The sequence below is a fragment of the Hyaena hyaena genome, unplaced genomic scaffold (genome assembly GCF_003009895.1).
Source record: "Hyaena hyaena isolate Hyena2069 unplaced genomic scaffold, ASM300989v1 scaffold_157, whole genome shotgun sequence".
Taxonomy (NCBI): Eukaryota; Metazoa; Chordata; class Mammalia; order Carnivora; family Hyaenidae; genus Hyaena; species Hyaena hyaena.
The window spans coordinates 593,819-607,776 of NW_024080789.1; the positions used below are offsets into that span (position 1 = coordinate 593,819).

Consider the following 13,958-nt stretch of genomic DNA (forward strand, 5'->3'; position numbering starts at 1 on the left):
TGGGTGTTATGTGGAAACCAACTTGACAATGAACTATTTGTAAAAAAATAAAAATAAAAATAAATTTAAAAAATAAGAAAAACTAAGTAACAGCTATTAAAAGGCGTTTTGGAGATAATTGGGTTATTTAAAATATGGACTATATATTGAAGTTGATTTTCTGGATATTATAGTCTTAAGAGGGATATGCTGAGAGTCAGGGTTCAAGTGTTATGATATCTGTAATTGACTTTCAAGTGGTTTTGGAAAAAATGCATGTGTGGAGGGGTGCCTGGGTGGCTCAGTCGGTTAAGCATCCGACTTCGGTTCAGGTCATGATCTCGCAGTTTGTGGGTTCGAGCCCTGCATTGGGCTCTGTGCTGACAGCTAGCTCAGAGCCTGGAGCCTGTCTTTGGATTCTGTGTCTCCCTCTCTCTCTGACCCTCCCCTGCTCATGCTGTCTCTGTCTCTCTCTCAAAAAGAAATAAAACATTAAAAAAAAAATGTGTGTGTGTGTGTGTCTGGATAAATACATACATTCATATTTATATAATACAGTTATGGCCAAAAGTTAACAAGTAGTATATTTCATTTAAAGGATATATGAGTGTTAACTATACCAGTCTTTCAACTGTTTTTGTGATCTTGAAATTTTTTAAAATAAAAAATGTAGGAAAATATTAAAAATAACAAAAAAAAAAAAAATACATAAAAATAACAACAATAGAAATAGTCATTTCAAAAAATAAAAATAAATGCATTTTAACAAGTAATATGTTTTCTCCCTCTGTCTCTTCTTTTCTGGTTCAGGTACACTGTCAGCTTCTTATTAATCACCACTCAACTGGGATTCTGCAGTGTTTATTTTATGTTTATGGCTGACAATTTACAACAGGTAAAGAGGTTTTCTTCTGGGCAGAGTGGGAGAAAAACAGACATCCTGCTGCTAAGGCTGCATTAGCAAAAGTATGGTGTTTGGATCATGGGAGAAAAATGACTGCATTTTACTCCCTGATCAGATAGCTTGGGATTTCTCTGAGTCCTGGAAATCACTTTTTTAAAGGATTACTGAGAAGCCAAAGCAACACCTGAGGAGTGTAACCAGGATGGAGAGAGAGGCTTGCAATCATGTCCAATAAAAAATAACGGAGAATTTGTAGCCTGAAAAGTGTCGGTGAGATTCACTTTTTAGGCACGTCAGGGTTGTAACACAGAAGGTGATGAACTAAATATAAGACAAACAGGCTGCAATGGTGCCCTCAGTGCATGCCCAAGAGACATTACGAATCAATCATAGCATTCTCTCTTGGCTTCATGGGTTAGCGGGAGCATAATCAGTTTTATGCCCTCCACCAGCCAGAACTATGGCAAGTATCATAGATGAAATAATCAAGCAGACAGATTTCACTCAGTATTCAGAGCTTTCTAACGTTTAGGTCTAACTAAAGTTAAAGAAGATATTCTTGTGTCATCAAATCCCATTCTCTGGGTGAATGAAAGGAAGCCAGTTGGCAGGAAAGAAAAGGTTGAGTTAGATCACAAAAGGACCCTTTAGCCTTGAGATTTTAAGATTCTGAGAGTTTCTTATTGTGACAGCCATGGGCACTGCAGATGAGGTTACCAGATTTGAGAAATAAAAATATAAGACACACAGTTAAAGTGGAATTTCAGATACACAGCAAATATTTTTTATTTTTTACTATGGTGTCCTATGGAATATTTGGGACATCCTTTTACTAGGAGTTACTTGTTAATAATCTGAAATTGACACTTCGCCGGGCATTCTGTGTTTCATTGGCAACTCTAAATACGCTGCCCCCATTATGTCTACCTCAGATGGTGGAAGAAGCCCACATGACCTCCAACAACTGCCAACCCAGGAAGCTCCTGGTGCTGGCCCCAATCCTGGACATTCGCTTCTACATGCTGACAATCCTGCCCTTCCTGATCCTGTTGGTGTTTATCCAGAACCTCAAGCTGCTGTCCATCTTCTCATCGCTGGCCAACCTCACCATGCTGGGGAGCATGGCTCTGATCTTTGAGTATATCCTTCAGGTCTGTGCCTGAAACCGTGCAGGAGGGGGTGGTGAGACACCTGGGGAAGGTGAGTACCATTATGGGCAGGTGAAGGTGAGGAAGGTGACCTGCTCGGAGCAGCCTCTGCTAAAGTGACATCTGTGAACACTTCTGCCCCACAAGCTGTAAAAGCTAGTCATCACCTTCATCACCGTGATTGTCACACTGGATAACCGTGAGTCATTCAACAGTTTGTCACTGAATACCTTCTGTGATCCAGGAATTATGCGAGGGGCTGGGGTTCAGTGTAAGCAAAACTGATGGGGCTCTCTGCTCTCGTGGAGGTTACGTTCATTTATGAAGATAAACCTCAACAAATAACCAACAAAAATTGTATCAATGGTAGGTTGACAAGAGACACATGTATGACAAATTTTCTTTACTTGGTGCCCCTTTACATGTATGGACTCATTGAGTCTTTATGATGATACTATTTTGCAAGTACTACTTGCAAAGATACTATGTTTTCTTTACACGTATTAACTCATTGAGTCTTTATGATGATACTCTTTTGCAAGTACTAACTACCCTTATCTTCAGTTTACAGACAAGGAAACTGATAAACTGAAAGTAGTTTTTTCACCAAGTCCAGTCAGACTCCCTCCCAAGCCCAATGCTTTGCTATTAACACAGGCCATGAAATTCTAACATTATAGCTTCATTTCTCTGAATCTGAAAGTCTCTGGGGCTATATATTAGTTTCCTATTGCTGCTATAACAAATCATCACAGGTGTAGCCACTCAAAACAACACAAATTTATCTTACAGTTCTGTAGGTCTCGCCAGGATAAAATCAAGCCTGGCTGGGTTTCTGTCTGGAAGCTTATGGGGAGAATCTGTTCTCTGGCCTGGTCCAGCTTCTAAAGGCTGCCCACGTGCCCTTCTCATAGCCCCCTTCCTCCTCCAAAGCTAAGAATGTAAAGCTGAGTCTTTCCCATGCCACCATCTCTCTAGTTCTCTCTTCTGGTTCCCTTTTTCACCTTTAAAGACTCTTGTGATTACATTGGAACCACCCAGATAATCCAAGATAATCTCTTTATTTTAAGGTCAACTGATTAGCAACCTTAATTCAGTCCAAAAACTTAATTCTCCTTTGCCATGTAATATAACATATTCAGAGATTCCAGAGATTATGATATAGACATCTTTGGGAAAGAGCCACTATTCTGCCCATCGCAGGAGTCTATTGAATAATCATTCCCGCTGCACCTGTACCAGCTACCAGACGGCACGGCCCTGGGGGCAGCAATGAGAAAGAGGCGTTGGAGAACGGGCAGACAGGAGACCTGAAGTCTTACCTGAGCCATGCCACTAATGTGCAGAGTAGCCTCCGGCAACTCCCTTCCCCTCCGTCGCTCCCACTTTCCCCACATGTAAATATGTGGGAAATAAAAATGTGGCAAATATTTACAATGTATTCCTTAAGAAAGAATGAACTTCTGATCCGTACTACAACGTGGATGAACTTTAAAGACACTATGATCAGGGAAATAAACCAGTCACAAAAAGACAGATAGATGATTTCACTTACATGAGGTGAAGGGGGTGGGGACGCTGGGTAATAAGGGGCTACAATTTCATGAATAATATAAAGTTTACATTTGGGAGGATAAAAAAGTTCTGGATATGGGTTGTGATGAGGGTTGTACATCAGTGGGAATGTAGTTAATGTCACTGGATTATACCCTTAAAAATATCCAAAAAAGTAAATGTTATGCTTGCTATGTATAGCTTACCACAATAACAAATGAAGAATTTTTTTTAAAAGACGAGAAGGCTGATTCATCTCTAACTATCTCATGGGTCTCTGTTGATGGTTCGCATGACCCAGCTTTCTACCAGGCAAAGTTTGAGGATGACTCCCATGCCATGGCAAAACCAATGCCCTTATTCTACTTCCTCTCAGGAGATTCCAGATCCCAGCACCCTCCCCTTGGTTGCAAGCTGGGAGACCTTCTTACTGTTCTTCGGTACAGCCATCTTCACATTTGAAGGTGTTGGTATGGTAAGATGGATGTGGGCTCTGTGTGAATGGTCCCTGTTGCCCTTTCTAGGGAAGCTGGCTTTTCCAGATAACCATGAGTCTTTATGAAAAGTGCACAATATGGTCTTCTCCTGATGGAAGGGGGAATCAGGACCCATCTGCTGGGCACCAACTGCCCCACGCACCACACTAAGCCTTGAAGAGTGAATGTGAATTTACTCATTGGCCTAGACGGAGTAGGGCACGCCTGGCCATAGAAAATAGGAGAAAATAAAAAGGGGTGTGGCCCCTCCTGACCCTGGGTCACCTGGAGAAGGATGTCTGTGACTGTGGGGGAACTCTACTTCTTCACAAGGTGCCCCACTTCTTACTACCTTTTTTTTCTTTCTCAATCTCCTTTCCCCTTTCAGGTCTTGCCTCTCAAAAATCAGATGAGGAATCCGCAGCAGTTTCCTTTTGTTCTGTACTTGGGGATGTCCCTTGTCATTATCCTCTACATCTGCCTGGGGACACTGGGCTACATGAAGTTTGGGTCAAGCACCCAGGCCAGCATCACCCTCAACTTGCCCAATTGCTGGTACGTCCATCCTTGTCTGCCTGGTGGAGAGAAAGGGAGGTGAGTCATGGGACCTGAGCCTCAGTAACAGAACGTGGCATTATCTTGGGTTATCGTTAGCACCAGATCTTACCTGCTAATATTAGTTTTATAATAGCAGGAAGGCTTGATAATCCAGACATTGTGCATTGTCTCATTTAGTCCTACAGCAGCCCTATGAGTTACCATCATTATTATCGATTCCATTTAATGGATGAGGAAGTTGCTGTTTGGAGAAGCTGTTTGGAACTTTCTCAGCTCACAATGTTTGTGAGAAGCTGAAACATGAAACTGAATCTGTCTGACTCTGTGGTTTATTTTGTTTTGTTTTGTTTTTAATGTGTGTGTGTTTTTTTTATATCTGAGAGAGAGAGAGACAGCATGATCATGGGAGGGTCAGAGAGAGAGGGAGACACAGAATCCAAAGACAGGCTCCAGGCTCTGAGCTAGCTGTCAGCACAGAGCCCAACACGGGGCTCGAACCCACGAACTGTGAGATCATGACTTGGGCCGAAGTCGGACGCTTAACGGACTGAGCCACCCAGGTGCCTCTGACTCTGTGGCTTAACGACCCTAAAACGGAATGATCTGGGAGTGTGTGGGAGACACAGACAGCAACAACAAAGAGTAAAACTCCAGAATGGTGACTGAGAGTTCTGCCCATGGATCGATCACTACACAGGCCCCCAGTTCCAGAAATGGGCCTAGGCTGCCATTGCTCTGTCCCAGTTGGAAGTTAGTTTTGGAGATTTTACATCTGGTCACTCATTCATTTATGCATTCACTCATTCAATCATTCACTCATTCACTCATTCATTCATTCTTCTAGGTAACATCTGGGGGGCTGGCACACAGCAGCATCGAGCATTCACGATCAACATTGTTCTGGCACTATAGTGAGAGCATTAGTGACTAAGCAGTCAGTACAGCCAAGTGTTTAACCACACAGGTTCTAAAACTAAATAAAAGAATTTGCATCCTTCTTCTTATTGACCTTGGACAAGCTACCTAGTCTTGTGGACCTCATTTCCATCCTCAGTAAAATGACGATAATACTGGTGCCTATTTGTATAGCCTCGGTTAGACTCCAGGAATAAACAACTCCAAAATCTCCATGGCTAAACACACACAAATGCCTGATTCTATGCCCGTGTCGCATGCCTCTTATGAAGTGGCCAGGGCTCAGCTCCACACCGTCCCCACCCCAGGACACAGAATGCTGAGACAGCCACGGCCTGAAATGTTGCCATGGCAGAGTGCTGTGAATCATGCCCTTCACCGTGAAGCTGCCAAAGGTTCACTAGGAAGCGACACACGTCTCTTCTGCTTGCACTTGCACTCAAAACAAGTCCCATGGCCACACCTCGCTCCCAGGGGCAAAGAAGTGAAATCCTATCACTTGTCTGGAAGAACTGGAAACACTGGTGAACAGCCAAGATAAATGCCTGCCACGTTATCTCGAAGAGTGATCATGAGGATTAACTGGTTGAATATACATTAAATGCTTAGAAAAGCATCTGGCACAGAGCAAGCCCTCATTGGATATTAGCTCTGATCATTGTTATGTCTCCCCAGAGCCTTGTTCGTTCACAGGGAGTAGGATGATGGGACATCCATTTCCCATAAGGCCGCAGTTATAAAAGGAGAAAAATATCACCAGCCCACCCACCTCACTGTGTGGTGATAATGACTACATGGGAGAATGATATGGAATTTCTTTGAAGTCACGACTTACATTACACAAGCAAGACACCGTTCTAATATACTTTTCCTTTTCAGGGCAATCCAGGCTGCCACTAGCTACCTTGGGCAGGGCACTTTCCTTACGGGGATCTCAGCTGGAAAACGTAGGCATCAGGTGCCATGGGAACCTCACACCTGCCCTGAACCTGGCTGGCCATCAGCTTCTCTAGAGGGGCCTTAGCTAACTACCCCTTCCCAGTAAGCAAAGGACACACAACTCAAGAAGATGACAGGCATGAGCACACAGTTCACAGGCAAATTTTAAAGACGGCATTTTATAAGTTTGAAGAGATAATTTGTTTCCTTCACAATAACAGCAATTCTGGGGGCGGGGACAGAATGGCAAAGACCAGCACACACTCACATGCTGTGTTTTGGCAAGGATGTGGGGAAGCAAGCACTTCTACATGGTAGGACGACAAAGGGGCGATATGTCGATAGCTATCAAAAGTTTAAATCACGTATAGCTTTAAGTTAGCAGTTTTACTTCTCAGGTTGTATGCTAAATGTACATAAATACCTGTGAACAAGGACATATATTTCACAGCATTCTTTACTGGCAAAAGACTGGGAATAATCTAAATATCCACTATTTGAGGACTAGTGAAACAAATAGTATATTTATGCTATAGGAATAGCAAGCATCTATTAAACGGAAGCCACATCTGTGTGGACTGCTAGGAAACAATCTCTGAGCAAAGGATGGGTGGCTCAGTAGGTTAAGCATCTCTTGATCAGGTCATGATCTCACAGTTTGTGGGATTGAGCCCCATATAGGGCTCTGTGCAAATGGCACAGAGCCTTCTTGGGATTCTCTCTCTCTCTCTCTCTCTCTCAAAATAAGTAAATAAACTTTAAGAAAGGAAACCACCTCCAAGAAATATCTAATGAACAAAAATGGAGCTCAGCATTGTATAGAGGATACTAGCATGTGTGTGTAAGTATATATTCATTTGGTATAAGCTTATATATACACTGATCATTTCTGAAAGAGCTACAAGAAAACCATTAGAGGAGCTGCCTATGGAAAGAAAAACTGGAGGCTGGGAATTAGTGGGAGGGAAGCTTTTCATTGCATGACTTTTAAACTAGAAATTTTACTCTATACAGATAGCCCTTTGTTAAGAAGTAAAAGAATAAAAGGCGCAGATCCCTGAGCCACAGACCAGTTGAATCAGGATCTCCAGGAATGTGAACTTTTATAAGCTTCCCAGGGGGTTCTCATGGCAGGTTGAGCCTGAGTCAGTGGAGGTTAGCCAGTTCTGTAACTCAGTGACAGGTACCAGCTTCTGGGCAATGAATGAGTCCTGAATGGCCCTTCCCAGAGTCACATCAAACTTCACATCCTATCCATCTGTCTGCAGGCTGTACCAGTCGGTCAAGCTGCTCTACTCCATCGGCATCTTCTTCACCTACGCCCTCCAGTTCCACGTCCCAGCTGACATCATCCTCCCCTTCGCCATCTCCCAGGTGGCAGAGAGCTGGACACTGTTTGTAGACCTGTCTGTCCGCATAGCCTTGGTCTGTCTGACCTGTAAGTAGGATAAAAAGGGTACTCTTTGCCCAAAGCTGTGGCTGAGTCACACTGACATCTATCCCACTATCACTGTCCCTGCCACTTACCTTCTTTGTGACCTTGGGCAAGACACTTCGCCTTCCTGAACCTCAACTTTCCACCTGAGAAATGGGCTTACTAGAACAATCACATGTTGCAGACATCTCTGCTGCCTACACATGGAAAGTATACATTGGCTGGTTTATGGGGAAACAAATATCATTCATTCAATCACACTCTTATATGCCTGTGGTATGTCAGGCACGATACTGACATTGTCTAATGCTCATGACAGCCTAGAGATGTAATATTACCAGCTGGAGGAACTATGGCCCAATGACCTTGGGTAACACACTCAAATCATATAGCTGCTAAGTGACAGAGCTGGGATTTCAGTACAGGTTGTGTGGCACCTAAGCCTGTTTTCTATCACGTGCCATATTCCTTCCTATCGTAAATTAAGATCAAGACCCTTATCTAAAGTGGTGTGGAACTGCAGGGGAAAACAAGGGGCTGATTTGTTATAGTCTTAGAGGTAATTTTTTGGGTGCAAAATTTTCTCCCCTCCCCCTCCCATCTTCCTTCCTTAATGCTTCCTTCCATTCATTTATTCACTCATGCATCCTACATTAGGCACTGTTGGAGATATTTGGGAAATATCATGAACAGGGCTGGGGAATGTTTTCTCTGAAACATGTCCAGAGAAAGAAAATCAGAAAAGGTGCCCCATGAGGAAAGGGGGAAAGACCTCAGGATGTTTTGCCTAAAGAAACTAAGGCTTGGGGGATTTCTGTATCTGTCCTTAAACACCTGTGGGATATTGTGCAAGAGAGAGAGAAAAGTTAAGTCTTAAAGACTCCAGGAGCCTTTAAAGTTGAGGAAATCCAGTCTCGGTTCAGGGTCAGGAGAAACCGTCATCCCAGGAGCCTTCTAGCAGAAGAACATGCCATCAGATGTTCTGCTTCACATAAATGGAGTTCTATTCACAGAAACAGCACATTGGCTTGGTTTAAGGTATCACAGAGCTTCCAGTATGTACCAAGACATTTGGGACCTGTAGCTCCATTGGTTTGAGATCACTCCTACTAGGAATGATCTAAGTTGAAGAGAAAACCTGAGTGGTTCAGTCCACTTGAGATCAGGGAAGGCAGTGCTACACAGACCTGACTTTCTAATGATATGCTCTGCTTCTGTTATACCATGGATGACCACTTCCTCCTTCTTTATTTACCTGTCCATTCCATTATTCTTTATTCATTCAACAGTCATTTGTAGAGCACCTACTATTGTTGAGCACAACTGACATTGTGCTAGGCATCAGGGATACGATAATGAATAATAAAGAAGGCATGGCTCCTGCCCTCATGAGGCTTACAGTTGAGTAAGAAATATATGCAAGGAAATAACTACAGTGCATTGTGATGCATGTTAAGAGGGTACATAATGATGTACCATATGACGGTTAAGATCGTAAGAGGAAGATGCCCTAAAAGCACATAAAAGGTCCTATACTTTAGCCTAGGTCAGGTCAGAGAGTCCTCTCCAGAGGAGTGATAGTTCAGTTAAGACCTAAGAGATAAGTAAGAGGTAGATGGAGAAGTAAAGAATGTACCACTTGTAGGAAGCATGCTATGCACAGATCTGAGGCAAGTACTCATAGCCTCTTTGGAGTACTAAAAGCAGGGGGGAGTGATAAGACATGTGGCCAGAGGATCTGGAAGGGTCCAAGTCATCAGGGGCCTTGTGCTAAGGAGACCAGGCATTGGGGAGCCGCAGAAGGTCTGTGAGCAGTGGGTTGCCATGACCAGATATGATCCTTCTAGAGAACTCCTGCAGTCTACCTTGCATTATAGCTTTACTGTAACATATTTTCTCTGCCCTGTCAGTGTGAGCTCTCTTGGAGGACACCGAGTTTTCTCTGTGCCTTCTCCAGTAAGCAATTTATTAAATACCTGAGGAGGGAAAACTGGACAGGACACAGGACCATCCCATCAAAGGGGTGACAAATTCTCAACTGCAAGAGTTGATGAGTCTCTCTCATTTTCTGTTTGGATGTGTTGCAGCAATTTCAGAAAGAGGTGATGTTTTCAGATCCAGCAAGCTAGTGTGGGTGTTTTCTAGGACAGTTTTTCCCTAATGTGTTCATAGGAAAATCATATGGTTATGCAAAGTGAAATCACATAAATTGTATGTTTATTCATTCAAACATTATTGAAATTGGACTTCCCCAGTGAAAGAGAAGAGAAGAGAATGAAGGAAAAGAGAAGAGGAGAGGAGGAGAGGAGAGGAGAGGAGGGGAGGGGAAGGGAGGGGAGGGGAGGGAGCAGCCTAAGGCTGTTTTTAATTTACCAGAATCCTAGGAGTAGGAAAACAAGTGGTTGAGATTCTGACAACAACAAACCCATCTCTCATTTTTTATTCATTCTTGCTTCAAGAGAGTAGCTATTTTTTGTAGAGTAGTACAGATTCATAGTAGATTCAGTGCCTGAGTAAGAATCAAACGTTTATTGAGCACTTACTATATACCAAGTTCTTTCATATACAAAGGAGGCAGCATAGTGTAGCAGAAAGAGCTTTAGATACTAGGCATTTCCATGGATTCTCATCTCAGAGAATGTTTGACCTTGGCCACATCCCATTCCCTCTAGACCTCTAGATTTCCCCATCTCTTTAATGAGAATGTAATAATAGAAAAGTGGCAGAGGAGACTTTCTAACAACTATTATAACAACTATCAGTCAGTTAAGCATCCAACTCTTGAGTTTGGCTCAGGTCAAGATTTCACAGTTCATGGGATCAAACCCTGCATTGGGCTCCACGCTGACAGCACAGAGCCTGTTTGGGATTTTCTCTCTCTTCTTCCACTTCCACTCTCTCTCTTAAAATAAATAGATAAAATTAAAAGAAAATAAAAGGAGAGGATCTACATTGGTCATTAAAACAGAGGTGGGAGTCCACAACCACAGTGCCTGACCTGCTGTTCACATCCTCAATGGGACCTTTTCCCACCTCTCCAAAATGGTCAGTCAGGCATCTGTGGGCTTATAAGGCTCCAATGAAATGGTTTGTTTCTGAGCTTCCTTCTTGCAGTAACACTCCGTGATTCTAAATTTCTTCTCTCGTTGCAGGTGTCTCAGCCATCCTCATCCCCCGCCTGGACCTGGTCATCTCCTTTATGGGCTCCGTGAGCAGCAGCGCCCTGGCCCTCATCATCCCGCCCCTCTTGGAGATCATCACCTTTTATCCTGAAGACATGAGCTGTGTCACCATTGCAAAGGACATCATGATCAGCATCCTGGGCCTTTTGGGGTGTGTATTTGGAACATACCAAGCCCTCTATGAGTTGATCCAACCCATCAACCAATCCATAGCCAACTCCACAGGTGTCTATGCATAATTCTCTATTTTTATTCTAATAGCCCTCCCATCCTCCCACCCCCAACTTGACTTCCATTGTGGATGTTATATACATTCATCAAACCCCAACATCTCTATATTAATTAGCGGCATCTTTATCTTTCCAAGAGACATGTACCTGACACAAGTCAGTACTCATACATCTCAAGGTATGCCTTTTTTAGTTTTGGATTTCTTCAGAGGTCTTTTGTACCTATGCACCAAAACCTCATTCAAACCATTTGTACTATCAGCCTCATTTACTCGGAAAAAGGATGTCATTCGCTCATGACATCCGTGGAAACAGACAAAGCATAAATGTAAATGCAAAAGCAATTGTCTTCTCTATTCTGCAGTTGCTGCCCTTAAAGCATGAGATTTAGAGAAGTGTATGTTGGGGGAAGGGGAGTTTTCTATTCAAATATTCTTCTTTTTTAAAATTTATTTATTTATTTTGAGAGAAAGAGAAAGACAGAGAGAGAGAGAGAGAGAGAGAATCCCAAAGCAGGCTTGATGTTGTCAGCACAGAGGCCAGCACGGGGCTCAATCTCATGAACTGTGTGATCATTACCTGGGCCGAAATCAAGAGTCGGATGCTTAAAATGACTGAGCCACCCAGGATGGATACTATTCTAAGTGGAAGAGTCACAGACAGAACAAAAACAGAACTTAGCAGTAATTTTACCCAGCCATCTGGCTCTGCCGCTAATTTCCTTTGGCATCTTGGGCAAGTTCCTCACTCTCTCGGACTCAGTTTTCCCATCTATGAAATGAAGGACTGGATGAATTTGTTGTTAAGGGTTTATCTAGATCTGACATTCTGAACGTGAAAAAAAGAAATTAATTTATATTTCAACCACATGTGAAAATCAAGGTGTTTGCCCTCAGGAAGACATGCTATTGCCCTGAAGATACGTGCCTACCAGAAGTAGGGTAGGGATACAAACTTAGTTCTTAGCAGTCTGTCATTATGGAGACTTCCCTACCTAGAAGGATACCACCTTTTCCTTTCTCTTTCTTCTCTGATATCTTAAGTCCACTTAGAGCTATTTAAGCTAAAGAAGCTGAGTGATTTGTGTGAGGGAGAAGGATTTCATCATGTACAAGGATTATTAATAGACCTACTTAAAAAAATAATACCTAGTTTGAGGAAGGGTTTTGAAAAATAGGCAGATTAGTTCTGTAACCAGTATTACACTATATGTTATCTAACTAGAATATAAATAAAATAACAAAAATTAGAAATTTGGAGAAAAAAAGAAATCGTCTTTTATACCAAGACTACAAAAAAAAAAGGGAATCCAGGGTTGGTTTCATATTTGAAATCAATGTAATTAACCATTATTAACAAAAGAAAAAAGAAAAAAGAAATAATCATCTCAATAGACACAGAAAGGCATTTGGCAAAATCCAACATCTATTCTTAATATAAAACAGCAACTAGGAATACAAAGGAATTTTTCCCACTGGTAAAAAGCATCTATAAAAACCTACAGCTAATGTCGTACTTGATGGAAAAAACTAAGCACTTTCTCTGTAAGATCAGAAGCAAATCAGAGACTTGTATTCAATATTGTGCCAGATATCTAGACAATGAAATTAGGCAAAAAAAAAAAAAGAAGTAATCAAGATTGGAAAGGAAGAAATAACTGTCTTTATGAAGATGGCATAATACCAGTGCAGAAAATCCAGTGGAATCTACAAAAAAGCTACTACTAATTGGTTTTCAAAGCTTCAGGATACAAGGTCAATATACAAAATCCAATTGTATTTCTCCATACTATCTGCAAACAACCAGAAAATGCACTTATAATTGTATAAAAAATATGCAAGAATTGGGGGGTAAATCTGATAGCAGTTATGAAACACCTGTTAAAGACTATAATATATAATCTTTATAAAGACTATAATATATAATCTTTATAAAGACTGCAATATATTGCTATAAGAAATTAACACCTAAAATACGTGGAGAAATACACCTTGTTCATGACTCGGAAGACTCTTTGTGGTTAAGATATCAATTCTCACCAAATTCAGCAGGCTTTTTTTTTTTATAAGCTGATCAGCTGATTCTGAAATTCGTATGAAAATGTAAAAGAAATGTAAAATAGCCAAAATATCTTTTAAGAAGAACAAAGTTGGTGAGCTAATGTTGTCTGATTTCAAGAATTATAACAAAGCCAGGGGCCCCCGGGTGGCTTGGTCAGTTAAGTGTGTGACTGCAGCTCAGGTTATGATCTCACACTTCATGAGTTCGAGCCCCATATGGGGCTCTCTGCTGTCAGTGCAGAGTCCACTTCAGATCCTTTGTCTCCCTCATCTGCCCCTCCCACATTTGCACCCACACATTCTCTCCCTCTCCCTCAAAAATAAACATTTTTTTAAAAAAAAAGAAAACAGATGAACATAGGGAAAGGGAAGGAAAAGTAAGATAAAAGCAGAGAGGGAGGCAAACTACAAGAGACTCTTAAATACAGAGAACAAACAGTTGCTGGAGAAGAAGTGAGTCAGGGGATGGGCTAAATGAGTGATGGGCATTAACGAGGGGCACTTGCTGGGATGGGGACCCATGTAAGTGATGAATCACTGGGTTCTACTCCTGAAACCAGTACTACACAGTATGTTAA

At 42.0% G+C, this 13,958-nt stretch overlaps 1 protein-coding gene across 4 annotated transcripts in view; it reads left to right on the plus strand.

Moving 5' to 3' along the window:
* Nucleotides 1-13,958, plus strand: part of SLC36A3 (solute carrier family 36 member 3) — a 55,105-nt gene that overhangs the window by 20,717 nt on the left and 20,430 nt on the right. For 2 of the 4 annotated variants that reach the window (XR_005529711.1, XM_039239442.1), the window contains exons 5-10: nucleotides 790-874; nucleotides 1,816-2,034; nucleotides 3,962-4,060; nucleotides 4,450-4,616; nucleotides 7,742-7,911; nucleotides 11,061-11,241. Coding sequence is in view for 3 of the 4 variants with exons in the window: in XM_039239442.1 (XP_039095373.1) it covers nucleotides 790-874; nucleotides 1,816-2,034; nucleotides 3,962-4,060; nucleotides 4,450-4,616; nucleotides 7,742-7,911; nucleotides 11,061-11,241 (921 nt within the window). In the remaining variant the exon portion in view is untranslated. Of the gene's footprint in view, nucleotides 1-789; nucleotides 875-1,815; nucleotides 2,035-3,961; nucleotides 4,061-4,449; nucleotides 4,617-7,741; nucleotides 7,912-11,060; nucleotides 11,419-13,958 lie in introns of those variants that run through there. The other 2 variants (XM_039239441.1, XM_039239443.1) reach the window with 2 other exon arrangements.